Source organism: Saccharomycodes ludwigii, chromosome III, assembly GCF_020623625.1.
Source record: "Saccharomycodes ludwigii strain NBRC 1722 chromosome III, whole genome shotgun sequence".
NCBI classification, from domain to species: domain Eukaryota; kingdom Fungi; phylum Ascomycota; class Saccharomycetes; order Saccharomycodales; family Saccharomycodaceae; genus Saccharomycodes; species Saccharomycodes ludwigii.
The window spans coordinates 539,421-566,882 of NC_060202.1; the positions used below are offsets into that span (position 1 = coordinate 539,421).

The 27,462-nt window shown below is 30.9% G+C and overlaps 11 protein-coding genes and 7 non-coding genes across 18 annotated transcripts; 12 read left to right on the forward strand and 6 right to left on the reverse strand.

Moving 5' to 3' along the window:
- Positions 1 to 693: 693 nt before the first annotated feature.
- Positions 694 to 2,385, forward strand: CTT1 (catalase T; the record flags this gene model as incomplete). The annotated part of the gene is made up of 1 exon (XM_046077223.1): positions 694 to 2,385. The coding sequence occupies one exon, from the start codon at positions 694 to 696 to the stop codon at positions 2,383 to 2,385; it is 1,692 nt and encodes a 563-aa protein (XP_045934957.1).
- Positions 2,386 to 2,845: 460 nt separating this feature from the next.
- SCDLUD_002492 (uncharacterized protein) lies at positions 2,846 to 3,988 on the forward strand (the record flags this gene model as incomplete). The annotated part of the gene is made up of 1 exon (XM_046076632.1): positions 2,846 to 3,988. One exon carries the CDS (start codon positions 2,846 to 2,848, stop codon positions 3,986 to 3,988), a length of 1,143 nt encoding a protein of 380 aa, XP_045934958.1.
- Positions 3,989 to 4,214: 226 nt separating this feature from the next.
- On the reverse strand, positions 4,215 to 4,297 carry SCDLUD_002493. Its single transcript has one exon. It is a non-coding gene; the product is annotated as a tRNA-Leu (tRNA).
- A 1,344-nt stretch (positions 4,298 to 5,641) lies between these two features.
- On the forward strand, positions 5,642 to 6,628 carry SCDLUD_002494 (uncharacterized protein; the record flags this gene model as incomplete). The annotated part of the gene is made up of 1 exon (XM_046076633.1): positions 5,642 to 6,628. One exon carries the CDS (start codon positions 5,642 to 5,644, stop codon positions 6,626 to 6,628), a length of 987 nt encoding a protein of 328 aa, XP_045934959.1.
- Positions 6,629 to 7,426: 798 nt separating this feature from the next.
- Positions 7,427 to 7,499, forward strand: SCDLUD_002495. The gene has a single exon. It is a non-coding gene; the product is annotated as a tRNA-Ala (tRNA).
- Positions 7,500 to 8,668: 1,169 nt separating this feature from the next.
- Positions 8,669 to 8,751, forward strand: SCDLUD_002496. The gene has a single exon. It is a non-coding gene; the product is annotated as a tRNA-Leu (tRNA).
- A 674-nt stretch (positions 8,752 to 9,425) lies between these two features.
- Positions 9,426 to 11,123, forward strand: GAS5 (1,3-beta-glucanosyltransferase; the record flags this gene model as incomplete). The annotated part of the gene is made up of 1 exon (XM_046077224.1): positions 9,426 to 11,123. The coding sequence occupies one exon, from the start codon at positions 9,426 to 9,428 to the stop codon at positions 11,121 to 11,123; it is 1,698 nt and encodes a 565-aa protein (XP_045934960.1).
- An 897-nt stretch (positions 11,124 to 12,020) lies between these two features.
- SLG1 (Slg1p) lies at positions 12,021 to 13,898 on the forward strand (the record flags this gene model as incomplete). Its single annotated transcript, XM_046077225.1, has 1 exon — positions 12,021 to 13,898. One exon carries the CDS (start codon positions 12,021 to 12,023, stop codon positions 13,896 to 13,898), a length of 1,878 nt encoding a protein of 625 aa, XP_045934961.1.
- A 999-nt stretch (positions 13,899 to 14,897) lies between these two features.
- Positions 14,898 to 17,081, forward strand: CUB1 (Cub1p; the record flags this gene model as incomplete). The annotated part of the gene is made up of 1 exon (XM_046077226.1): positions 14,898 to 17,081. One exon carries the CDS (start codon positions 14,898 to 14,900, stop codon positions 17,079 to 17,081), a length of 2,184 nt encoding a protein of 727 aa, XP_045934962.1.
- A 755-nt stretch (positions 17,082 to 17,836) lies between these two features.
- SCDLUD_002500 (thioredoxin peroxidase DOT5) lies at positions 17,837 to 18,703 on the forward strand (the record flags this gene model as incomplete). The annotated part of the gene is made up of 1 exon (XM_046077227.1): positions 17,837 to 18,703. One exon carries the CDS (start codon positions 17,837 to 17,839, stop codon positions 18,701 to 18,703), a length of 867 nt encoding a protein of 288 aa, XP_045934963.1.
- A 72-nt stretch (positions 18,704 to 18,775) lies between these two features.
- Positions 18,776 to 20,146, reverse strand: APM1 (Apm1p; the record flags this gene model as incomplete). The annotated part of the gene is made up of 1 exon (XM_046077228.1): positions 18,776 to 20,146. The coding sequence occupies one exon, from the start codon at positions 20,144 to 20,146 to the stop codon at positions 18,776 to 18,778; it is 1,371 nt and encodes a 456-aa protein (XP_045934964.1).
- A 411-nt stretch (positions 20,147 to 20,557) lies between these two features.
- Positions 20,558 to 21,043, reverse strand: SCDLUD_002502 (uncharacterized protein; the record flags this gene model as incomplete). The annotated part of the gene is made up of 1 exon (XM_046076934.1): positions 20,558 to 21,043. One exon carries the CDS (start codon positions 21,041 to 21,043, stop codon positions 20,558 to 20,560), a length of 486 nt encoding a protein of 161 aa, XP_045934965.1.
- Positions 21,044 to 21,537: 494 nt separating this feature from the next.
- SCDLUD_002503 lies at positions 21,538 to 21,609 on the forward strand. The gene has a single exon. It is a non-coding gene; the product is annotated as a tRNA-Glu (tRNA).
- Positions 21,610 to 21,909: 300 nt separating this feature from the next.
- On the reverse strand, positions 21,910 to 22,956 carry SCDLUD_002504 (conserved oxidoreductase; the record flags this gene model as incomplete). The annotated part of the gene is made up of 1 exon (XM_046076634.1): positions 21,910 to 22,956. One exon carries the CDS (start codon positions 22,954 to 22,956, stop codon positions 21,910 to 21,912), a length of 1,047 nt encoding a protein of 348 aa, XP_045934966.1.
- A 577-nt stretch (positions 22,957 to 23,533) lies between these two features.
- Positions 23,534 to 23,661, reverse strand: SCDLUD_002505. Its single transcript has 2 exons — positions 23,625 to 23,661; positions 23,534 to 23,570 (listed from the first exon to the last, which is right to left on the reverse strand). It is a non-coding gene; the product is annotated as a tRNA-Trp (tRNA).
- A 1,243-nt stretch (positions 23,662 to 24,904) lies between these two features.
- Positions 24,905 to 25,032, forward strand: SCDLUD_002506. The gene is made up of 2 exons: positions 24,905 to 24,941; positions 24,996 to 25,032. It is a non-coding gene; the product is annotated as a tRNA-Trp (tRNA).
- A 406-nt stretch (positions 25,033 to 25,438) lies between these two features.
- Positions 25,439 to 25,512, forward strand: SCDLUD_002507. The gene has a single exon. It is a non-coding gene; the product is annotated as a tRNA-Asn (tRNA).
- Positions 25,513 to 25,720: 208 nt separating this feature from the next.
- Positions 25,721 to 27,460, reverse strand: SCDLUD_002508 (uncharacterized protein; the record flags this gene model as incomplete). Its single annotated transcript, XM_046077229.1, has 1 exon — positions 25,721 to 27,460. The coding sequence occupies one exon, from the start codon at positions 27,458 to 27,460 to the stop codon at positions 25,721 to 25,723; it is 1,740 nt and encodes a 579-aa protein (XP_045934967.1).
- Positions 27,461 to 27,462: the final 2 nt, after the last annotated feature.

Below are 27,462 nucleotides of genomic sequence, written 5' to 3' on the forward strand. Positions count from 1 at the left end.
GTTAATAAAGTTTAATCAAAAAAGCATTGGGAGGGATAGGGGATGAAAGTGAAACAGGAAAAATACACTAGAACAAATACAGCATTAATTAATTTATTTCCTTTCATTCATTTTTAATAATTTCATGTCAATATTTTTTTTTTTTCCCTCTCCGTATGAAATTTTATCCCTAACTTATAAAAAAAAAAAAAAAAAAAAAAATAATAATAATTCATCAATTAAAATAGTGACACGTAACAGTGTAATAATGAAATTTATAATACTAAATGCATATATGATAATAATTAAGTAATATATATATATATATATTGATATTATTTATAGCAATAATGGAAATGTCGTAATAACAACCTAAAGGTTTCAATTATTTCACTACCCCTTCTTTTTCTTTTTAGCTTCCCATATGTTCCTTAAAAGTTTTATTTCTGATCAATATGAAGCACATTTATTTGTTACATTAAACCTTTAAATACATATGCATGTATATAAATACGACAAAATTAATGAAATATATCTTGAAAAAAAAGTTAGACTTTTATTTCCATTTCTTTCCCTTAATATCTTTAGTACCTTTTATCATAAACTTTTCACAAATCTTTCTTTTCTACTTATATCTAAAGAAAAGAAGGGAAAAGGAAGGAAAAAAAAGGAAAAGAAAGGAAAATAAAAAAAGCTTAAAGTACAAGGACAAATATGATTACTGAAAACAGCAAGAAAGCAAATGTTTATTCGACTGCCAATGGGTTTCCTTATTTACACCATCCATACGGTGCAATGTATTCCAAACCCAATGGCTCATTGTTATTAAGGGACGCTCATCTAATTGAATCCCTTGCTCATTTTGATAGAGAAAGGACACCGGAAAGAGTGGTTCATGCTAAAGGTGGGGGTTGTAGGTTTGAATTTGAATTAACTGATTCACTAAGTGATTTGACCATAGCTGCCCCATATCAAGAAGTTGGCTATAAATGTCCTGGTATTGTTAGGTTTTCCACCGTTGGTGGCGAAACAGCTTCGCCAGACACTGCAAGGGATCCAAGAGGTGTTTCTTGGAAATTTTATACCAAATGGGGTAACCACGATTGGGTTTTTAATAATACTCCTGTTTTCTTTATTAGAGACCCAAACAAGTTTCCCCACTTTATTCATACTCAAAAACGGTTTCCACAAAACAATTTGGGTCAAAGCTTCGACACCTCTATGTATTGGGATTATTTGACTCAAAACTTGGAATCTATCCATCAGATCACCTATATGTTTGGTGATAGAGGTACTCCTGCCTCCTGGGGAGAAATGAATTCCTATTCAGGCCACACCTTTAAATTTGTTAATAAAGACGGGATTTTCACCTATGTGCAATATCACATTCTTGCAGATGCTGGATTCAAGACATTGAGTAATGAAGAGGCAGCTAAATTGGCTGGAGAGAGCCCAGATTATAATCAAGCCTCATTGTTTACCGACTTGAACAATGGCAAGCATCCTACATATACTTGTTATATTCAAACAATGACTTCTGAGCAAGCAGCCAACTTTAAATACTCTATTAATGATCTAACCAAAGTTTGGCCGCATAAGGATTTCCCATTAAGAAGGTTTGGTAAGATTACTTTGACTGAAAACGTTGGAAACTATTTTTCAGAAATTGAACAGGTTGCCTTTTCTCCAAGTAATACTTGTATCCCAGGCATCGATCCATCCAACGACCCGGTTTTGCAATCTAGATTATTTTCCTACCAAGATACACAAAGACATAGACTAGGTACTAACTATCAACAATTGCCGGTCAATAGGCCTAATAATCTAGTTTGTCCATTTACTGGCAAATCTTATGCTGGCGAATGCCCATTCAACGCTGTAAATTTCCAAAAAAATGGACCCATGTGTTTTGATAATTATGGTTCTAATTCGAATTATATTTCCTCATTTGACAGAAACATCGAGTTTATTTCCAACCCATGTGATATTGTTCGGGAAAAAAGTAGTAATCCTTCACATTCCCTCTTTGAGGGTATTGTTTTGGATGAACAGACTAAAAAACATGTTGAAGATGAAATCTGTGTAAGATTGAAACAGCAAGCTGTTATTGAATCCAAAATTGATGAAGTTTTCTATGTCAGCGGAGTGAGTCAGCTAGATTTAGAACAACCAAGACGTTTATACGAAAAAGTTTATAATGAAGAAGACAAAAAGACTTTTGTTAAAAATGTTGTTTCACATGCCTCCAGAATCTCCAAAGAATATATTAAAGTAAGAGTTGCTCAATATTTTGGGTTATTAAATCAAGATTTAGGTAAAGCTATAGCTGAAGGTTTGAATGTTGAGTGGGAACCGATTACTTTTGGAAAATATGTTGAGAGTATTGGATTAGTTGAAACTATTTAGAAAGTTTTTTTTATAGCTATTCTAATGTTTAACATAATTGTTTAACTGTTTAATTGGTATTTATTTATACTGGCAGCCAAAATGTCAAAAAAAAAAAAAAAACTTTATGTGGCAATAAATAGTGGTTTTCTCTGCGGGTTTCATAAGAAACGAGAAAGAGAAAAACTTGCACGTGTTATTTAAAGAACTTTATACGATTTGAGTTTTTCCTGGCAATATTCACTTGTATTAAATGTTTTTAAAGGGGAAAATTAATAAAAGGCTTGATGTCTGTATATATTTATATATGTTAGACAGCCACAAATAAGCTATATTTATTTATTTATTTATTTATTTATTTGTCTTTATTTTACAAGTATAAAAACTTTATTTTAGTGAACAATAAAATAACAAAATAAACAGACAAAAAAACAAACAAAAAAACAAATAAACAAACAAATAAACAAACAAATAATATCAAATGTCTAATATACCAACAGTATTCGCAGATAAAGACGGGTTTTGTAATATTGGTAATGGTACTGCTGCTAACCACAACAATATTCTGTTATGCTATCAGGATCCTATGTTTTATCAACCAGTTTTTCATACTGAACCATATATTAAAGTAGATGTAAAATATAAAAAAAAATTAATTAAGCCAACCCACCAAGAAATTAATAATTTTAATTTTGAAGATGAATATAGCGATCAAGATTACTACAGAGATAATGCTTCCTTTTTAAGAGATAATACTGAAGATAATCAAGGGCAACACTGGGATGCGTATGCTTGTTTGTTAAATAATTTAAAAGAGAGGCCATGTGATCAGGAAAAATATTACAGTGGTCATTACAATCACGAATCAAAAAAGATTGAAAAATATGAAGGGAAAGTACCTAACTATATAAAGAAAGAAGATAATCATCACTTTTATCAAGATATTTTATATAATGTTTGCGGAGAAGATTTAGCCTTTGATTTGCCTAAATTATGTTTAACACACTTATCTCGCCAATTAAAATTATTCCAAGTTTTTTTTAAAAAAGTTTGTCGTTTACCATTAGAGCCACTTGAAAGAAAATATGGTAAAATTAGCGATGCTGATATTAGAATCATCTTTAATACAATATTAGATTTATATATTTGGTCCTTCATTAATTTTAATGAATTTTTCTTACAAAGAGTAAAAAATATAGATGGACATGTTATATTGGATGATAAATTAAAGGCAAATGTTTTACTCATTGTTTATGTTGGTACGTTTATTGTGTTTTATTACATTACTAATGCACAGAAAAATAAAGCTAATAATGGAACCATTAGATTTTGGTTGGACCTATTAGTATCTATAGATTCCATTCCGTACATCATCAAACAATCGATATCTTTAAGCAAGTTTATTAATGATATTAGTTGTTTCTTTATGTTACTAAAACTTACTCGACATTATTTGCATAGTACTGTGGTAGATTCCTTGGTGCTGGATAATATTGGATTACTTGTCTTGATAACAGCGTGCTTAATCCTGGCGTATAACGTTGGTTTTGGTTCATTATTGAATGTAAGAAAAGTTTTCATAAATAGGCATAAAGGTGTCATTGACAACACTTTTGGGAAGTAATAATAATAACAATAATAATAATTTCATAAAAACAAAAAAAAAAAAAAAAAAAAAAAGGACTGCTAATAGAGGCCTTTGCCAGTGGGAATGATAACAGCTTAAATCATCCAACCGTTTTTGATCCTTTTACTACACATTTTTTGCTGTATAAACCCTCTATCTAATGAACTATTTAATTCATATAAAGGATCTCGAATATTCAAAAAAAAAAAAAAATAAAAAGTATTGAAGGATGCGAGGTTCGAACTCGCGCGGACACCGTCCAACAGATCTTAAGTCTGCCGCCTTAGACCACTCGGCCAACCCTCCAAATAATTACCATATTTTTTAAGGTGGACTGCCATAATGGTATTACTTGGTTACACTCCTTCTAAATCGATCTTTTCTCGTTATTATATATCTCCTATATATAAGATATAAGCACTTACAATTATACAACCGGTAATTTTCTTTTAACTTGAACGTATCCGTTCTGTTTATATACTTTTTGGTTTACAGTAACCTTAGTTTACCTCGTCCATTTTCTATGACGTTATATGATATTCTATTATATGGCGTCATTCCACACGAATCGCTTACTACTATTCTAGTCTATTCCATAACAAGTACTTTTTTAAGTGTAGTTCATAATTAGCCACAATAACCATAGGTTTGGGATTCAGCAATCATTTCGTTTCTTTTTCTGTTTCGGTCTTTACATAAATAATAATAATAATAATAATAATAATAGACTATTTAAAACTATAAACCAATCATGAAGAATATCCAGAAAGTTATTTTTTTTTTAATTGTTCTGGGTCTTATTAATACTTTCACCATTCTCGTTGTTGGTTCTAACCGAATTTGTTATGCTTAAAATGCTGATACGGATGCTTAGGTGATATATACACAACCAGGGGGGCTTTGAATTGATATTTTTTTTTTATTGTTACAGGACATAAGATTAATCTGGAACAATATTCATGATATAATTTCGCGTCGCTTGTAGTTACAAAGTAGCAATACGTATATAATATATATGTAAAGTAGTAAATAAAAAAGTGACAATACTGGCACCAAAACTGGCATAATAATTTAAGCAGAATAATAAATCAAAAAAAAGATAGGAATAATACTATAAGTGAAAAAATAACCAAATTATAAGCAAACCAATACTAAAAAGATATCTTTTTTTTTTTTGCTTTTTTGTATAATGTGACCTGAATATTTAAATTTTTGTTCTAGTATAATAAATAAATAAATAAATAAATAAATAAATAAATAAATAAATAAATAAATAAATAAATAAATAAATAAGATAAACAAGCATAGCAAAATACTGGGAGCATTTTTTTGTTGTTGTTTTTATAATATTCAAAAATACAATACAATTTAGATAATATTTGCTATTTTCGGAGTTTTTTTTCCTCTTTGTATTTCCAAATATTTTATTTCAACTTTTATCTTTCAATGGTATTTAAGTCGTTAGATTTATTTATTTTTACTTGTTATAACCTAACTTTTTTTTTCTTTTTTTTTTATTCAGGTTGTGATTATATTATACTAAAAAAAATTTATAAAAGATAAACCAAACAAACAAACAAACAAACAAACAAACAAATAAATATATATATATATATATTTAAAAAACACTTCATAAAAAATAATACCGTGATGAAATTTACCAAAATTTACCTAGTAATTAGCTTTTTTTCATTTGTTTTTGCTCAAGAGGTTTTAGAAACCCTCGACTCTTCGTCAATAACATCTTCAGACTCTGTTGAAGTTTCCGGCGTTAACACCAAATTTAGTTGGTTATTACTCAACTTATTAGCCTCTATCGCAGGTCTGGCAACGACCTGTATACCAGGTCCAGTCAAAAAACGAGACGAATTTAATGACGTATCTAATAATACAGACATTATTGTTGGTTCTGAAAATGTCTTGAATGTTGCTAGTAAGGCGGCTTGCTTTTTGACAGTGGCATCAACAATTTCGACCTCTGCTTCCTTATTAATTGCTATGTATCAAGCTATATTAGATAAAAAGCCTGATAAAGGATGCCAATTTAAAGAATTTTTCCACAATTTAGGATTTGAATATGAAATCGATGGAACTGTCGACAATAATGAAGATAGTTCTATTAGAACTTTGCCTTGGGATGCTTACAAAAAAACACCTGGGTTTAAATTGTTCAAAAATTTTAACTTAAAGGTTGCTCTACAAGTTGATAAAGTTTTTGATGATAAAAACGATGATTCTCAAGGTTATTCTGATTTCTGTTTCACTGTTTCCTCTCTGAGTCCAACTAGTTTGTTTGCTGACCTTGATGGTAAATATGTTTTTGAAACTTGTGTGACAAAAAATATTATTTACCAAATTAGTGATAGTAAATATAATTCTTTGCCTGGAAAAATTGTCTCTAAAATCTATCACAGATTGAAAAGTAAAAACTTTTCATTAATAAATCCTTCGCGATTAATTAATGATGTCAATGGATTTCTAGGTGACAAAACTGAAGAATTTCTAACAAAGACTAAAAACCTTTTGCAATTTGTTGAAGACGGGGTTGCCAATAATGGTGAATGCAAGCGTGGTGATTTTGTTATTAATAATAAACAAAATAAGAAGCTTCTTTCAATGAAAGTATCCAAATGTTAAGTAAGGGAGGTTTTTTTTGACTTTTTTTTTGACTTTTATTTTTTTGACTTTTATTTTTGACTTTTATTTTTTTTGTCTTTTTTTGTCTTTTTTTTGTCTTTTTTTTGTCTTTTTTTTGTCTTTTTTTTTTATATATATAAGTTCATTATTACTGTGGAAAAACTCAATCTTTATTTATTATTTTTAGTATATGGAGTGTTAATTTTTATAATATTATATATAATAATAATACTTTGATAATACTTTAATAAATTGGATGAAAATAAATGTTATAATTCATGCTTTTGTCGTTTTGAAAGAGAGGAAAAAAAAAAAATAGATATTGTTTTCCTCCATTGCCTTTAACACAACTCTATTGGATTGCCTCTAGAACAACTGTCAGCGTTATACTTTTTTTTTACAAAATTGCATTTGTTCTTGGTTTATATAAAGGGTTTGAACCAGTTAATACATATATATTATTATTCCCCCCCTCCTCTTCTATTCCATGGTACCATTGGACAAAGCAGCACGTTCAGTGTAAATAATTAGTGCATCTGTCATGTCTTAAAAATAATCCGTTGTTTTGTTCCAAAACTTATGCTTCCTAGCAACCCAGGTGGCATTCAAACTAGATAACTTAATATTTATTAGCTATGTACACTTACAAACTGGAAAGGAATATATGATATAAATTCAGCTTGAAAAATTCTTGAATATATTTTATTACCATTTGAGTTTGGGAATCTGTTGCACATGAAACAAGGTACTATATTTACTAAATCCATAGTAAGATTTTCTCAAGAATTTCAAATAAATGGGCGTGTGGCGTAGTTGGTAGCGCGCTCCCTTAGCATGGGAGAGGTCATCGGTTCGACTCCGGTCTCGTCCAATCTAATTTTTTTAACTTATTAAAGTTTAGTTCCATTTCATTTTACGTTTAACCATTGCGTATTTTTAAAACGTACGCAATGTTATATGATTTATAATAGTTGTATAATAACTATATACAAAGACTCTATTGTAAATCAATGGACTAAAGATGGTGCTTGGCTAGACTCGTTCCAAATTAATTTTTTCTTGTTATTATACATGTTCTATATATGATATTTAATTGCTCAAGTCCAATCTTGTACAAACACAGTTAATATATTCACAAAACTGAAAAGGCTCTTTAGAAAGATGTTGAAGTTATAACTTCCTGTTTTCCGTTATCAATTTGACAACTCCTCAATAACTTTACATGGCGAAGCTTTTCAATGCGCTGTTATTAACTCTGGTATTGTTGTATTATAACAGTATTAATTTTGTTAGCAATAATACTATTAAGTATAACATCTCTGTACAAGTTCATTTACGGATAAATCATTATAGCATACTATCTCACCCATTTATGGTTATTAGAACATAATATATCATGCTCTAGGGTCTGCCCTATAACAGATATTGTTTTATTGCAAACCTGTGTCTCTGAATAATCCATCTAATACCTTTTTTTTTTTTTTTTTTTTTTTTTTTACATATATTTGGTTACAATTATATAATCAATAATTAACTCTTGTTATAACGTTATTTATTCTGTTTCTATACTTTTGTGATTTACACCAACTTTAATTTACCTATCAGTCTTCTATAACATCGTCTCATATATGTTATAGAGTATGATCGTAAGTCATTTCACAAGAGACTGTTATGTCGCAGAGAGGATATACTGAGAGGGACAGGGTTAGTAAACAGATTTGATACTTTACTATTTATATCAAGGCAGATGTAATAGTTTGTTGCTTGATCTTTTATATATTTTTAACTAATAAAACTATATAACTCATCTATTTCATAATCAACTTTCTAAATAAATCATCTCTTTATATATGATTTATTTTCACCTTTTTCCTTATGTTTGTATTAACTTTTTCTAATGTTTCTTCGTTGTCCGCTGGGCATATTTTCCTTCTTGCGGCGATCTCCGTATGTTCGGTCTTCTCCGTATTCTCGGAAGTACTTGCATCTCGTATAAAACGTGACACACACAATTCTACTTCATAACAGAGACATCTAACTGGAGGGTTGGCCGAGTGGTCTAAGGCGGCAGACTTAAGATCTGTTGGACGGTGTCCGCGCGAGTTCGAACCTCGCATCCTTCATTTTTATTTTTTTGGACATAGATAGCTTGTTTATTATCCATGAGGTGTTTTTTATTTGCTAAATAGGAAAATGAAACTGAAAAAAAAAAAAAAAAAAAAAAAAAAAAAAAGTTAATTAATGAAAAAGGGGCCACGTTCTAGAACTATATATTATTGTTTCAAGAGAAAGTTTACGTGGGTTTTTCTGAAACAGCTTTTTTGGTAACTTCTTAGCGGATGTTTACCGTTTTTGTTGTTTTGAAACAATTTCGAGTCCGCGTAAATTATTAACCAATTGAATATGTAAACAAACTGCCCATTTTCCTTACCGTTAAGATCCCTTAAATGCCATATTTGAATAGGAAACAAAGCTAACTGTAGCCTTATCAACTTTCTGGTATTTAACTACTATGTGCTTTTTTGGAAAAAAAAATAAACAGTAAACAGTAAACATTAAAGTTTTAAGATCCGCTATAAATCGGAAATTATATATATATATTTATTTTCTTTTTCTTTTTTTTTTTCTTTTTCTTTTTTTCCCCCTTTGTTCCTCTTTTTCATTCTTTTTTTTTAAATGTAAAATTCAAAAATATATATTATGCCAAATGACTCTTATTGTATTCTTTTTAATCTAATATCCTAAGCTAAATCAACGAACAGAAATAAATAAAACATAGTACATTAACATTTCGGTCATGCTACCCAAGTTACTAACAACATCATTATTTTTGTTTCTTGTTTTATTTTCATCAAATTTGAAGTTTAAACTATTTGCTGATGCGGCCACTGAGGACAGTACCGACAGTAAAACACCACCAGTTACGGTCAAGGGGAACGCATTTTGGATTACTAACACCTCTTCCTCAACCAACACCACTAGATTTTATATAAGAGGTGTTGACTATCAACCGGGTGGATCCTCTAATTTAACTGATCCATTAGCGGATGAAGATGCATGCGCCCGTGATGTCAAATATTTCGAGGAATTAGGTATAAACACAGTAAGGGTTTACACCATAGATAATTCCGAGTCACATGATTCTTGTATGAAGATATTACAGGAACATGGTATCTACTTGATCTTAGATGTTAATACACCAACTTCAGCTATTGACAGAGATAATCCCAAATGTTCATATAATGCAGACTACTTGCAGAATGTTTTTGCTACTATTGATGAATTTGCCAAGTTTGACAATGTTTTGGGATTTTTTGCTGGGAATGAAGTTATCAATAACAGCACCAACACTTATACAGCACCATATGTGAAAGCAGTTGTCAGAGATATGAAAAAATACCTCAAGGCTAGAAATTATAGACAGATTCCAGTTGGGTATTCTGCTGCCGATGTAAGTAGCAATAGGTTATTAACTGCCGAGTATTTTAATTGTGGTAATGATTCAGACGCTAGAATCGATATGTTTGGTGTGAATGATTATTCGTGGTGTGGTGATAGTTCATTTACTCTTTCTGGGTATAGTCAAAAAGTGGAATTATACAAGGGTTATTCTGTTCCTATATTTTTAAGTGAATTTGGTTGCAATGAAGTTGTCAGCTCAAGACCATTTACTGAAGTGCAAGCTATATATTCGGACAAAATGAGTGGCGTTTTCAGCGGTGGTCTAGTTTACGAGTATACTAACGAAACCAATAACTACGGATTGGTTCAAATAGATCCAGACAATAGTACCAATGTCACCATTTTACAGGATTTTACTAATTTACAGAAGCAATATGCTAGTGTCGAAAATCCTAGTGGTGATGGTGGGTACAGTGATAGTTACAATTATTCTACTTGTCCAAGCTATGAAGAAGGTACATGGGAAGTGAACATTACTATTCCTGAGATGCCAACCGCTGCTAGTATTTACTTTAAATCAGGGGCAGGTCAAGCGTATGGTACTGGTCTATCCACAGAATCTGATTGCGTAGATGATGATGATTATGATGATAGTAGTAGTAGTAGTATGATTAGTGCTTCATCAAGCACCGTTCACACAAATACTAGTAGTATTATTAGTGCTAGTAGTAGCAGTATCATCAATAAGAGTAATAGTACAAGTAAAAGTAACAGTACAATTACTACACACGCTAGCATTACAAGTAACAGTACAATTATCACACGCAATAGCAGTACAAGTAACACTACAATTACTAAGCATGGTAGCAGCACTATTGTTAATACGAAATCTATTACTGATTCGATCATTTCATCTAACTCAGCTGATAAAGATGCATCTGCTACTGCATCTAGTTCCATTTTGAGTTCAAATTCTGATAGTTCTGGCAGTTCTACTGGCACAGCTAAGTCCAAAGCTTTAGCTAGTCATAATATTGAATTACCTATGATTATACAAGCTATTTGCTCACTATTAAATATATTTATAATTTGAAATACATATGCTATTTGAAGAAAGGGAAAACTCAAGAACATAAGTAAATAACATTTTTTTTTTTTTTTTTTTTTTTAATAAGGTTATAGTAGTGACTTTAAATATGAGTAAACATTTTATTTTATTATATTTTTTTTAAATAGAAAAGCATGTCAATTCTTGAATTTTAATAGCCATTGGCTGAAATGCGATATACTTCTCTTTTTAGTTAAAAGCAGTCTATCAGCAACAGATTACGACAACAAGCTTGTTAAAAATAAACAAGCGTGCTGTGTGCGCAGCATTGTGACGTGTAGAGTGATTTATTTTATTTTATTTTTTATTTTATTTCATTTTATTTCATTTTTTTTTTTTACTGGATTGTTTCAGTTTTAAGAAATACACGCAGAAAAAACAACTACTACGTCAAACAGAAATGCATCTGAAAATATTCCCAATCTTGTATCTATATAACTTATCTGCGTGGTTTTCTGAAATACACTAACAAAACAAAAAATAAAAAAAAATTAAAATAAAAGATTTAATAAAAATTGTCAATAAAAAAGAAAAAAAAGAAAAAAATTTAATAAATTTAAAATCTTTAAAACCAGAAAAAATAAAAAAAAAAAAAAAAAAAGTTATTTTTGTTTTTATCGTTGTAAGAATCCTTTTTATTTTTTTTTTATTTTTTATTTTTTTTTTTTTCCAATAAAACAGTCACTATAGACGTATAAGCAACTATAAAGATAATATCCACTACCACTGCATACTCTGAATTATAGGAGAACGAAACTTAAGCCATATTTGGTTAAAATTATATATAATAAGAGGTAGAGTAATTCCTTTAGTTTACCAGGGAGAATTAGGCAAACTGGACAAGATAAGGAGAAAAAGACTAAACACACAAAATATTTAATTATGAGTGGGTATTCGTACGTAAACTGTTATTCAAGTTTACCTGATGGGTTTTCGTTTGCTAATTCATATTCATATCAATCTTCAGGATATTGCTACGACTCCTGTAGTGGATCCAAATACTTTGCTACATTTAACAGTGGTGAATGTTATTGTGGCGATGGAAATGCTAGTTTAGACGGCGTTAGTACTAGTTCTTCTTGTACTTCATATTGTTACGGTTATAAGCAGGAAATGTGTGGTGGTGAGAGTTCATATAGTGTTTATGAATTAGATGATTATGTAGAAAGTGATGATACTTCTAGTAGCGACACTACTGAAAAAACTACTAGTTCAAGTACCAGTGCAAATACTCAAGTGACATTGAGCAGTAGCTCCAGTTCTAGTAGTAGTACTACCACTTCTTCAATATCTAACGGCATGATTCAAGTAAGTGTATCTTTACTTCAAACTGGTAGTACAAGTGTATCTAATAGCCCTAGTTCTTCTAGTAGTTCTTCTAGTTCTTCTAGTTCTAGTAGTTCTTCTAGTAGTTCCTCTAGTAGTTCTTCTAGTAGTTCTTCTAGTAGTTCTCCTAGTAGTTCCTCTAGTAGTTCTCCTAGTAGTTCTTCTAGTAGTTCTCCTAGTAGCTCCTCTGTTGGGTTTTCTACAAGTTATTTTAGTAGCTCTCCTACTAGTTCTGATAGTTTCTACTCCAGTATATTGAACGATATTAGTTCTGAAAGTAGCAGTAGCAGTAGTAGTAGCAGTAGCAGTAGCAGTAGCAGCAGCAGTAGCAGTAGCAGCAGCAGCAGCAGCAGCAGCAGCAGCAGTAGCAGTAGCAGCAGCAGTAGCAGCAGTAGCAGTGCAATTAGTAGTACAACTAGTAGCAGTAGCGCAGAAAATGATGTCACCGTGGTTCCCTCAACTTCAGAACAGATTATTACCAGCTATGCTGTTCTAACTTCTACTGCCTCAGACTCAGTCAACGTGGTTTATTCTACATCTTTGCAAACCACGGGTGGTTCAACTGTTTATGTTACAAAAATAATTTCTACTTCCTCACCACAAACTACAGGAAGCAGTTCTAATGGTAAAACCAGCCAAGGAAGCTCTGGTAGTTCCAAGAAATTAGTTGGGCCCATTGTAGGTGGTGTTGTAGGTGGTGTTGTTGGTTTAATTATTTTTATAATTGCTGGGTTATTTTTGCTAAGACGTTATAATGCTAAGAAAGAAGAAGAAAGGTTAGAAAGAGAATATCAAGAGGCTATTAAGCCTAGACCATACCTAGCTGACGAATATAATGAATATTTAAAGACTGATGGTGACGGAAACAATAAAAAGGGTGGTATTATAAGCAGTGCTGCTGATGATACTGAGTATGATAACAATGACGACGATAGTCATGACAGCAGCGATAATAAATACAATAATGCTGCCACCACTGGTGTATATAGCGAAGATAAATATACGAATAATCCATTTGGGGATGATTTCGCTACCACCTCCTCTACATCACCTGGAACTACTAGTACGAGTGGTATGAATAGCAGTAACGCATTACTATCAACATATAAGAATGGAAATCATGATGATGTTGAAAAACATAACACTGGGAATGTTAATAGGAATTTCAGCACAGATACCAAGTTTAGTTATTCTACCACAGCTACAAATGATCATGCCTATGGTTCTAATCCATTGGCTCATAATAATACCGCGAACGATACTACTTTTGCAAATAATGCAAATACTTTACAAGTACCGAACGCTCATAACGGCAGTAATAATAATAATAATAATAATAATAATAATAATGGCGTACAAGTTGAAGACACCGGTAGTGTTGTTGAAGGCAGACAACAAAAATTGACTATTGTAAACCCAGACGAAGACGAATAGAGGATAACGCTAAGGTCAAGCATTCAAACTATTTATCCATCTATTATTATGATTCTTTAAAATTTCTTTTTTTTTTTTTTTTTGTTTCTTTTTTTAATTAATTTTTATATTACTATTTATGTATTGATTTGGGTCATTGATGTTTTACTTCATTTTATTTTATTTTACTTTATTTTTGATTTAATTTTTACGTATTGGAACTGTTTACTGATATTTTTTATTTTTATTTTCATGTATTGGACATTTATTTTGTCCGTAAAAGTTGTATGCAAATGACCGAGGGTCCGTATATGTGGTGTGATGTGATGTGTATTATTATTTTGCCACTTACCCCTCCCCCTTTTTATTATTACTGAAGTCTAACCACCCCACTGCGGTGTGCTTGGTCGTCTAAGCCAAAGAATGGACAAGATGTTTTTTTTCCTTTTTTCCTTTTTTTTTTGGTGAGAGATCCACCCACACGGATGATTTTAAAAGGAATGTTACCCCTCGCCCCTCTTTTTTAAAATCAAACTAAAACTAAAATAATTTACATATTTTATTAAAGTCAAGTTTTACTTATCTGATTTTTTTAAACCATTTCAACTTGAAGTATTTAACCAATTTCAATTTATTTTTTTCTCTCTCTTTTCTTTTTCTTTCTCTCTTTCTTCCTTTTTGTTTATTTAAACAAAAGAAATTTGAATTTACCAGAATATTATCTTAAGGTTTTTGGTTGCAACTGCTCTTATCCATTTCCTGCTTCATTTTTTCCCTTATAACCAACAAAGCTTGAAAGATCATCATCATAGTAAAATCAAACCAGTTAAAATTAAATTAAATTAAATTAAATTAAATATAATTAGATTAAAATAGACTAGATTATATTAAAAAAGAAACAAAATAAATTAAAAAAGTTTTTGTTATTATCTTATCAAAAATCATAAAGTTTCTTTTTGAACTAAAGAAGGAAGGGAAAAAAAAAAAAAAAAAAAAAAGAAAAAAAAAGACAAACAAACAATGTCCCAATATCAGGAAGTCGTACCGGAGGAGGAGGAATCTATTTTAAATTATTTTCTAGAAGTTAGAAACTCATTGTCACATCTAAAACAAGATAGAAAACAATATTTAAACTCCAAAGACGTGCAAAAGATTTACCAACAAGTTTTAACTCAAGTCAGAAAATTGGATGCAATCAGAAGCAAGCATAATGGTCCCAATGCTTCTGACGGCCCTAATGTCCTAATTTCTAATAATCGTGTTGATAGTGTTTTAGATGATGTGTTTCAATTATTAAGTTTGAGTTTCATCACTGTTGGTTTGAAAAACTCTGCTCCTGCCACTTACGCTTCATTGTCTACTGTTCAAAGATTATTAGAGCATTTGGAAGAGTCTAAGGTTTATACTCACCATGATTTAAGACCAATTAAGGAAAGACTAAATGAGATCAGTGTAATAGTTACCAAAAACAATTACAAAACGTATGTTTACGATTACGATCAGGAAGATCAACCTGAGATCAGCGAGATTGAGGATAAGAATAAAGTTGAAGAGGACTTATTGTTACGTGCGAAATTAAAACATTGTATGGATGAATACCAAAAAATTGAGAACAATATTGAAGAAACCGATCCCCAGTTACAAAGTCTTACTGAAAGGTTGTATTCTATTAGAAGAAATCTACTAAGCTTGGCTGCCGCAACAAGAAAGACCCCTGGTTCTAGTAGTACTAATCTAGTCGCTGATAAAAATGTTATGTTTAAAGTTAAAGAATACGAGAAAGAATTATCTGAATTAGAATCACACCGTGATGAATTTGGGAAATTCAAAAGTCTGGAAACTGGCAAAGTTGTGGAAAATGGTCAAAATGTATTGAACGGTTTATTAGATGATTGTCATGATTTACTTAGCGATTTGTTGCATCACCATAGCAGTGGTCTTGAAAAAGACCCCAATTTGAAGAAAATTTATGAAAGTTTAATTGAGATCAAAACCTCTTTGGAGAATTTGTTGGTTACCAGAAGATGGACTTTGAGAGAGACTGATTTGTTTACTTATCAGAAAAGGTTATCTGACATTGATTCTATGAGGGTTAATGGTAAGTTTCCAACAAGCGTTAATGGCAATGGCGATCCTGATAACAAAAAGTCACAAAGTATTTTATTGTATTTGTTACGTAGATGTTACGCGATTATCTATAAATTATTGGAAAGTAGTGAGCCTGTCAGTGAGAGTTTACAGAGAATACATAACCAATTAACTACTGTTCGCCGTTGTTTGTTAGATTTGAAGAGAATGGGTGGTGTTGACAGTGAAAGAGAATTGTACCCATATCAGATGAAACTAGCTTCTTTAGACAATTTAAGAACCGATGGTAAGTTTTATGACGATGATGGTAATATACCGGAAGGCCAAGGTACTTTGAACGCTTTACTAAGCGAATGTTTTGATATTTTGCATGAATTAAAGATTGAAGCTGAAGAAAAGGAAGAGCAAAGAGAAAGAGAACGTTCTACCGCTAAACAAAAAATAGACAGTGATAATAATCTTGAAAATAATAGTGATATTATTGAAGAAAGTGATAGCAGTTGTAGTAGCAGTAACAACAGTATCAAAAAGGGCTCGGATGCTAATACAAATAGCAAAATAACTTTAGACGAAGAATCGCAAGATGAAGATGCTATTAAGCTAACTAAAGATTCAACTACTAGAGACGTAGCCGACTTTGAAGAGACGGGTGGAAACGGTACCAATGATACACATCATCTCAAATATTTAAATGATAATGAGTATAATAGTACAGGCGAAGATGAGGAAGATGAGGAAGAAGAAGCAGAAGAAGAAGGAGACGGGAATGTTAGTTCTTCAAGTTCTAGTAACGTTGAGGATGCCGAGAGCCTTAGCAAAAGTACAAATACAAGGACTGGAAACCGTAAAGAAGGCTCAGTCGAATTATTGAAGAAAGCTACCACTAGTGGTATGGCACATGGTAAGGATAACAAAAAAAAAACGAATAGTATTAGCACTATAAGCACTAATACTGGTACGGAGAAGGGAGGTATTCATGAAGATGTTGATTACAGCGATCATAGTTACAAGGACTATGACGATGATGATGTCGAAGATAGCGAGGAAGAAGAAAAAAAAGAACAGGGAAATAATGATGATGATGATGATCTTAAATTACAAAAAATGAAGGAGTGAAACAGTTTTTTTTTCTTTCTTTTTTTTTTTTTTTTATCACTTTCTCTTTCTGCCCTTTTTCTCTTCCCCTCTTTCTCTCCCCTACTTACCAGTAAAAAGAAAGCCGTATGAACTTTCTACTGCTGTATTAGTTACTTGTGACAATTTATTTAAAATAGAAAGAAAGTATGCATTTTTTTTAGTATTATATATGTATTTTTTGAAATTTATTAGAATATATAAGTTATATTCTCTATAGTTTTTATGTTATATTTTGTTGTTATTGTATCTTTATACGAAGTTGTGGCTGGTCTCCTTGACCTTTTTTGTTGATTTTATTTTTTATTTTTATTTTTTGGTAAGATTTCAAAGGGAAAAAAAAAAGTGGTAAATTAGGTTTTTATGTCGAGTCGAGTCGAGTCGAGTCGAGTCGAATGGGTCAAAGGGGCACATTTTAATTTAATTTAATTTAATTTAATTTAATTATTTTTTGACAAACAACAAAAAAAAAACCCAAAAAAATAAAAATAAAAAAGTTGAATAAATAACAAAAGTCAAATTTAAATTCCTTATAACTTGTATTTAAACCAAATAAAAACCAATTCTTTTTGTTTCTTTTCTTCTTGTCCTTTTTTACACTCTAACAAAAACAAATAATTTATAAAAAGCAATTGCTCTTTAAGAAAAAGAAAAAACTTTTTTTTTTTTTTTTTAAAACAGAGATACAAACCTCGCGTTAAAAAAAAAAGAGAAGGGGAAAAAATAAAGATAAAGAAATGGCTACCAAAACTGATATCAAAACAACTTCAAATCACTTACGTCGTTCATCAAGACTTGCTGCCGTTTTAAATAAACGTAAAGAAGAAGAGGAAGAGGAGGAAGAAAAGAAAATCAAGAATGTCCTTGCTGCCAGTACTAAATCTAACAAAAAGAGGAAAACTACTAATATTGTTGCGAGTGACTCCCCTAAAAAGGAGCAAGATAAAGAACCAAGAGAAAAATTAGAAAAAGACCAAGAACAAGACCAAGAACAAGAACAAGAAAAGGAACAAGAAAAAGAACAAGAAAAAGAAAAAGAACAAGAAAAAGAACAAGAACAGGAAGAAAAAAGTGAATTAGAAAACGAAAAAAAACAAAAAAAGGAAACTAACAACGTCAAAGCTACAAGTACTGTTCTTGAAATTGGAGAAAAAGTTCCAGATAATATTGAATTACAAACCGAGTCTGGCACGTTATTAAATGTTTACAAAGATATCTTATCTAAACACAAATACGTTTTGATTTTTGCTTACCCAAAGGCTTCAACTCCAGGTTGCACAGTGCAGGCACAAGGTTTTAAAAAGCTTGTAGACGATGGTGCCTTGCCCCTGGATGAAAAGGATGCCAAAATCATTGGCTTAAGTGCTGATTTACCAAAAGCCCAATTGAAATTTAAGGAAAAGTACAAGTTACCATATAACCTATTGTGTGATCCTAACAGAGTTTTGATTTCTCTATTAGGTGCCTCTAAAAACGGCGGCAAAGGCACTATAAGATCTCACTGGGTTTTCGTTGATGGTGTTTTGAAATTCAAGAATATTCAAATATCACCAGAAAAAAGTAATAAAGTTGGTGAATCCCAGCTATCAGAATTATTGAAATAGACTAATTTCTCCACCTTTCCACAGTTATATACTACTATTTACTATAGCTATTGATATATATGTAAACAACTATTATTGTCTTATGGAATAATCATCTCCACTCTGAGTAATATATCTGACCCACGGATAACTCTTGTATTGTAAATTAGGTTCATTAATTTTCAAGTATTTCACCTGGATGCCACTAGTCGTGTAATAGGGTATTTGAAATTTGATTTGAATCGGTGGCTTTGAATGGGTACTAAAATTGCTTTCATTGTCCTCCACACTTGGCAATTTTAGCTGGGAAGCCATCGAATACTCTTTACCGCCTAGTAAATTTTTTATTTTCCAAATAATTGCTTGTTTTTCAGGTGCCCATTTGATTGATCCATGAGAGTATCTAAAATTAGGGGTATCAGCATCACCTGGAACCGGTATTAATATTTCTACATTATTAGCCGTTGATTTCTTTTTAAAATTAGCCTTGACTCTACAATTTATTTCCACCCTAGATTTGGCATGTATTTGATATTTACAATCACACATAATTAATGGTTTCAAAGGTGTAGTTAGCCTGTAGCTCATTAAGGTGAAATCTCCATCAGGTGGGATAAAAGTAATTGTTTTCTCGTTTTCAAACTTGCTTAATCTCACACATTGATGAAACTTTAAATCATCTAGTTCAATGTTACGATCGCCTTTTTTCTTGTTGTTATTCTGTACTCCAGCATCAGCATCTTCTCCTTCTATATCATCTTCTGCTGATTTGTTTGAAAATATACCCTTATCATTTAATCCCAGTTTTAAGTCAGGCATACCACTTAACCTAGATCTGACTTTAACTTCCCCTATAATTTCAGATCGCAAAACTTTACCAGATGCACCAGAAATTGTCATATTAATACTTTCTACAACATCCAAAAATGCTTCATTCTTTTTATACACAATCCCTTTAGGCCTCCAACTAACACTGTCGGTTAGTTGCTCTGGTGGTCTAACTAAGTTCTTACTCTTCTTTTTAGATTTAATCAATTTAAATGATTTCTGTGTAATATATTGTTTTAGCATTTTGGTATCAGTAATTTGTGGAATGCCATAATCCATCATCTCATCCAATAATTCATAGATAATAACAAAGTTATCTCTAATGCTTTCTTCTTCCACTCTCTTACAATATTGTTGCAAAACATCAATAACTTGATACAAAAATGTAAAATTACTTGTAATGTTTATATCCAATTTTGGGGTCAACGTTAAGACATAGATATCGTTGTGCTGAATAAATAGATAATGAACGCCATTGAATTCCAATACTGGTGGTAATACATTGGTTTCATCTTCTCTTTCTACTAATAATAATGGGAACTTATCAATTGCATCTTCCGGTAAATTATCGTTTCGATAACGTCTTGATAAAATTGGTTTTCCTTTTAAATCACAAAAATAAATGCAAGAAGCCATTATTGAGGAGTAAAAATGATTGTGTTTGCTTGGGGAGGATATATTAAGCTTATGAGATATAATGATATCTTATGAAGTTACCAAATGAACTGTGGAATGAATAACATTATGAAAAAAAAAACGAAGTAAATAAGAAAAATAAAAAAAAAAATAAGTAAATAAAAACCCAAGTACACAATCTCTCGAAGTTATATGCGAAGTAGAAAAAGCAGAAAACAAAAAAAAAAAATTTTTTCAGACTAAAACGAGAAAATAAAAACAAAAACAAAGGCAAAATGTATAATATCATTTCAATAAGTAGATTAATTACTTTCCCCAAAGAAACTACTAATATTAAAAAAACAAAAAAAAAAAAAGTAAAAACTAGTGTTTATACATGATTGGTCGTAAAAGATCAAAGTGGCATGATTGTCAAATACTTGTACTACTTCCATCCAATTCTACGCTATTTAATAATATAAAATCTTTCTTTAACCCGTATTCCCTAGCATTAAGCAAAGTGTGAGAATTATGCATTTCAAGAAGTGTAATTTTATTTACAATCAACATGGGATAATACATCACCTCACTTTTAGTGCTATTTCCATCGTATTTACTCAAAAAGTTTGCAAATTTTTCAAGTATATTTGTTGTTGTATTATCTGTTGCATTACAACGGCTAATACAACCAGTAGTGACATTAATCCATTTGAGTGAACAATGTACAATATCAAATAACAAGCCAATGGTGTTTAATGTTAATCGGAATTTATATTTAGATTCAAACTCACTTACGCATAATGGTGAAAACTCAACTAAGTATGCCATGCGTTTTATCACGTATAACAGCAAATATACTATAGTTTTGCACTTTAGTAAATTGGACAATTCTAAAGAAATTTGTATTGTTATTAGCATTTCCGTTGAAGTTGGAATTTTGTTGTAAGCCGATTTTTTGTAATTGGTTCCAATTGCTTATAGGCACGCTTCTATTTATGAGATTCTCCAATTTTGATTTATTGGTGTATGGTTTGATAGCTTTATAAATCCAACTTGTTAAATAAGGACAATCTCTCTTGTCGTTGTAATTGGATCTAAATTTCTTATTTTCGGTGCATTTTGTTCGCGATGGTAGATTGATTATTACCATTATTATTTTTTTATGCTGATATATTTTATTATTACTTTTAATTTTTGAAGAAAGTTGATGTCGAAATGTCTTAAAATGGTTTACAGTTAATCACAAGCTTGGTCACAAGATGATAAAAATAATCGGTATATCGTACCTTACAGAAAGAGGTAAAGGAAAAAGAACAGGAAAAAAAAAACAAAAAAATAATTGTAAGATGTAACAATTTTAATATTATAGAAAGTACTAATACAATGGTATTATCCAAAAAGTATCAATTGTTTCCGATATAGTGTAGCGGCTATCACATCACGCTTTCACCGTGGAGATCGGGGTTCGACTCCCCGTATCGGAGTAATTTTTTAGTATTATTTTTTTTACGTACAGATATATATATATTATACGTGCCATTGAGGTCATTATTTAATAATGAAGGATTAAAGTGCAAGGGGAAGTTTGCTGTGGTCTTTGAGCAACACTCGAGTAGTAAATACTTTTGTATGGCACGGCTTATCATCTTGTGAAGAAATATGTTATATAAAATGAAAAAAAAATGTTTTTTTTTTTTTTTTTTATAAATCACTTAAAAAGGAATAAAGGTTATATTACTAAAGTTAATAATATATATATATATGGTTATCAAACGCCTCTGCTTTCACCAATTATATGTCTCCTTCAATCTTTTTTGCAAATGTTCTAATGCTGTCATTTGGGGAATACTTTTTCCGTTGCTAGCTTTTTTGACAATATCACTAGGAACAGGTTCCAAAAGAGTGTCAAATTCGGGATGAACAAAAAAGACAATGCTATAACGATCGCTATTCCTATTTTCACCTGCTTTAAATTTAACTCTATGAACAGTGCTTTTTAAGATACCTTGAGTCCAGAAATTTAACAAGTCACCAAAATTAATTACCAATGGTGCTGCCATACCTTCATGACTTGTTTCAATATATGGAACATTGGTCCATTCTGCTGGGTTGTTCCCGTTTAATTGTAATTGCAATCCTTGTTGACCTTGTTTTTGAAACAACATAGCTAATGCACCATAATCTGTATGTGCACCTGCCCTAATAGATAGGGTTTCTTCATCAAGTGAATCTGCACCGTCAAGATCGGTTCTAATCAACGGGTAATGCAACAATCTTAAAGTACTACCATTAGGTTCTTTAGGTCTCAATTTTTCTGTGAAGAAGTTTTTGTTTTCAATATTTAAAGATGCGGCAATTAGTCTCATAATTACACGAGCAACTCGGTGTAATCTAACCATTGTGTCAGATAAAATATTTGAATTACTAGGATTTTGGAACAATTGTGGTGTTGGATTCGTAATTTCTTCGAAAATATTTTTGTCCTTATAGTATTGAGATTTTGATTGATTAAAGTTGCCGGATTCAAAATCAATATACCCAAAGTTATATGCCTCTTTAAAATCTTTAATTTTTTGCAAATCCAAATTTTCAGATTTGAAATGGCTGTACCCAATATTAGTTTTTGGATTGATCGAATATTTTAATTTTTCCTCTTCAGGAGTGTTTGTGAAAAAATCTTCGGAGATTTTAAATAATTTTTCAACTTGAGTTTTTGGTATACCATGCCCATCAATGTATAAGAAACCTTGATTTCTTGCTGCATCTAATAAATGCTGGGTAATTTCTTGTTCTGGTTTACTAATATCAACAACTGCTAATGGATTGGACATTTTTTTTTTTGTTTTTTTAATTTTTTAATTTTTTTATCTCCAAGCTTAGAGTTTTTATTTACAGATCTTTGTTATTCTGTGTATTAACTTTTTTTTGATAACCAAATTATTACAAATATATATATATATATATATATAAAATAAAGTATTTAAGAGATTGAACAGAGGGGGGAGGGGAGGGGAATATCTAAGTTTAAATAAGAACCTCAAAAAATAAATAAATAAATCTAAAGTGAAAATTGTAAAGATTTCTATTATTTTCTCATTGTTATGTAAAAGGAAAAAAAAAAAAAAAGTTCTAATAGTTTCTTTAATTTTTTTTTTTTTTTTTTTTTTTTTGGGTTTTCAAACTGGTGACAAAACATTATAATAAAAATAGCGCTCGCTTCATTGTACGGAACAGATTACACCGAAAATTGTACATAGAGTAAACTTTCTAACTACATGAAATTAACCAATAATGCTGCTGTATTGTTTGCTTTACAAAGTAACACAGCTAAAGCTATTTTAACGTTTAAAGTATTTTGATCACAAACATTCAAAATATAAAAAAAATAAAAAAAAAAAGTTACAAAAATGAAACGGACAGGAATTGAACCTGCAACCCTTCGATTGCACTTTTCAACGCCATAATGCTGGTGTTTTTGATGCCGAATCCAATTAATATTACTGGAGTCGAAAGCTCTACCATTGAGCCACCGCTTCATTCTTGGAAGATGTTGTTATGTGAAACATACATACCACAATGATGATTCATAAATATAATATAATAATATAAATAATAACAATTAGTTCTTATAAAAACACATATATTATTATTATGGTTCATAAATACAACACAACAATGAGATTAGTAAAAAGAAGAATGTGAGTTAGAACAATTAAGAAAAGGTATGAAAGGAAAGAATATCCTTTATGATATTATTCATGATTGATTTATAGTTTTTAAACAATCTTTATTATATTTAAAGACCGAAATAGAACAAGAAATTAATTACCATAATTCGAACCCGTAATTACTACGACTAATCCTGAATTACGCTTACGATATGAAATGTTCTGAAGTAGATCTGTGATAAACACGATTCGTACGAAATATGGGATAGTCGGTTAATGAAGGACCAACCTATAATGACTTGACACTACTGTACCGATATCAAAACAATAATAGAAATAGAAAGAACAAAAAGAAATCATATATAAAGAAATGATTTATTTAAAGAAATTGATTATGAAATTAGTTGGAAATATATAAATTATACTTTTATTAGTTAAAAGTATATAAAATATCAAGCAACAAACCATTGCATCTGTCTTAATATAAGTAGTAAAGTATTAAATCAGTTTACTAACCCTGCTTCACAGTATATCACATTTACGACATAACATGAAGTGGATGTGTTGCACGATAGTGTGCCATACCAGCAAAGAATTTATATGTGATGGTTTCATAGGAAACTGAATAATAAACTGAAGTTAATGTGAACCAGAAAAAAAATATATAGACAGAACAAGTAAGTTCATGCTAAGGGGCAATTATTGACTATATAGTTCTAAGTAAATATACGTAAAAAAGATAATCAAGAGACCAAGGTATAAAAAGGTATTAAACGGGTTATCCAGGGAGATATGTTTAAAATAAAACACTCAATTGTCGTAATATGAAACATATATGTAAACTTATATTACAACTAGCACTCATAAACATGATTAGTAATGCATTGCTAGCTACGAGTAACCAGAACCAGCAACAAAATAAGAACAAAAACAAGAGCAACGAAGGAAAATATCCAGATATATGTTTTCCATGATTGATTTATATTTTTGAATAGTATTTTATATTTACTTTATATAAAGACCTAAATAGAACAAAAAGTTAATTACTAAACCCAAACCTATAATTATTGCATGTACTCCTAAATTATGCTTGCAACACTTTTCTAAGAATGAAGCGGTGGCTCAATGGTAGAGCTTTCGACTCCAGTAATACTAATTGGATTCGGCATCAAAAACATCAACATTATGGCGTTGAAAAGTGCAATCGAAGGGTTGCAGGTTCAATTCCTGTCCGTTTCATTTTTGTAACTTTTTTTTTTTTTATTTTTTTTATGTTTTAAATAATACAAATTATCAACTGGATATAAATCTATATATTGTTTGTGATATCAGATAGTTAATCACGATCAAATAGTTCAGTGTTTTGTTGCAAACACGTGCCTCTGGATAACCCATGCAATACTTTTTTATCTTAATAGTTGTTTGCCTTTTTTTTTTTCATATATTTACTTACAATTATACAATCAATGATTAATTCTCATTATGAACCTATTCGTTCTGTCTATATACCTTTTTGGTTTATATTAACATCTTAGTTTACTCTTCAGTTTCCTACGGCATTTCATGATATTCTATCATATAGGGTCATTCCATACGAATACTTTACTAATATTTTAGTGTACTTCACAAAAATCCTATCGTTTTTGACTCCATGGCCAAGCTGGTTAAGGCGTGCGACTGTTAATCGCAAGATCGAGAGTTCAATCCTCTCTGGGGTCGGATACTTTTTATTAAAGGTAAAATCGTACGCATCACCTTCCACGAACAGTATTTTTTTTAATACTGGCTTTGTAAAATATAAAGGAATGATAAGGATATAAAAGTGTTACATACCAACATACAAAAGACAGAAATATTAAGGGGAAAAAAAAAGAAAAAAGAAAAAATAATAAATATATAAATATATAAAATAAAAGATTTATTAGCTTCAAATTGCATGATCCCGTTCCAATGAATTTAAACAAGATATAACTGACCAAAATGAGGCAGCTGTAACACTTTCATGAATTCCAACGCCCCATTCAATGTTACTAGGAACACTGGCATCATTTGATTCCTTTTTATGATTCACCATGGAAATGTAACTGACCGCCCGTGACTTTGAATTTTTTCCTAAAGAGTGTTCGCTATAATCATGTACATCTAGGTTAGTTCCGAATTCCTCGTTGATTGCATTAATAAATGAACTAATCGGACCATTGCCGCTACCTTTTAGCGATTTTACACAACCATGGATCTCTAATTTAATTTCCAAATCTGTCTTATTTTGAGTATTGTTTCTTTTAATATTGTAGTCAACCAACTTATAATTACATTTTTTCTGTTCAACAAAATAGGTGTTCATAAATAACTCAATCAACTCATTTGATTTTAATTCCCTGGCTTTCAATTCAGTTTCTTTTTGAACCTTTGTAGAGAAATGTACTTGTAATTTTCTTGGTAAATCTAATTCCAAGTTTTTTAAGATGACCCAAGAACTACCACCTTTACCAGATTGGGAATTAACCCTAATAATAGCTTCATAGGTTCTTCCTATATCTTGGGGATCTAAGGGTAAATAAGGCATTTTCCAAGGAACAACGCTACTATCTGTTTTTTCTTTTTCCTTTTCATACAAAGCGAAGCCCTTTTTAATAGCATCTTGATGGGACCCGCTAAATGCACAGACAACTAGCTGACCACCATAGGGATGTCTAGCATGGATAGGTATTTTATTGCAACGTTCCACGACATCAATAATAGAATTTATGTCACTGAAATCTAAATTGGGCATAATGCCTTGTGTATACAAATTTAATGCCAATGTAACCAAATCAACATTACCAGTGCGCTCACCATTACCAAATAAGCAGCCTTCAACACGATCAGCGCCGGCCATTTGAGCTAATTCGCATGCGGCGACGGCACAGCCGCGGTCATTATGCGGATGTAGAGAGATACATATATTTTCCCTATTCTTAATAGTTTTATGGAAATATTCAACTTGATCTGCATAAATATTTGGAGTGGACATTTCCACTGTAGCTGGTAAATTAAAAATAAGTGGTTGGGATGAAGTGTCAGTGCCCCAAGCTTCTTGCACTGCATTACATATTTGAACAACGAATTCAGGATCAGTATCACTAAACGTTTCTGGAGAAAATTCTAAAGCCCAGTTATCGTTACCAAATTTTTTAGTTAAATTCTTAACTAAGGTTGTACACTTGACAGCCTTTGCAATACTTTCAGCTTTGGTCATATCATTAAAGATAACATGTCTAAAACATGCAGAAGTGGCTAAATAGATATGGACAATAGCTTTGTGACATCCCTTCAAGGCAGTAATGGTTTTAGTAATTAATTCTTCTCTGCAGGGTGCCAAAACTTGAATAGCTACGTCTCTAGGAACATTTTGCACCGCATACTGAGTAAATGCAAAGTCCACTTCGGAAGCGCTTGGAAATGCAACTTCAATTTCTTTATACCCAATATCAATCAATTTTTTCAACATGATTTTTTTTTCTTCGAAAGTCATTGGATCTGGTAATGATTGATTGCCATCCCTTAAATCAGTAGCTAACCATCTAGGGGCTTTCGTTATTGTTTTACTAGGCCAATCTCTTTGGGATAATTTTACTTTATTTTCAAATGGTTTATACTTTACTGATGGATCTTTATAAAATATCATAT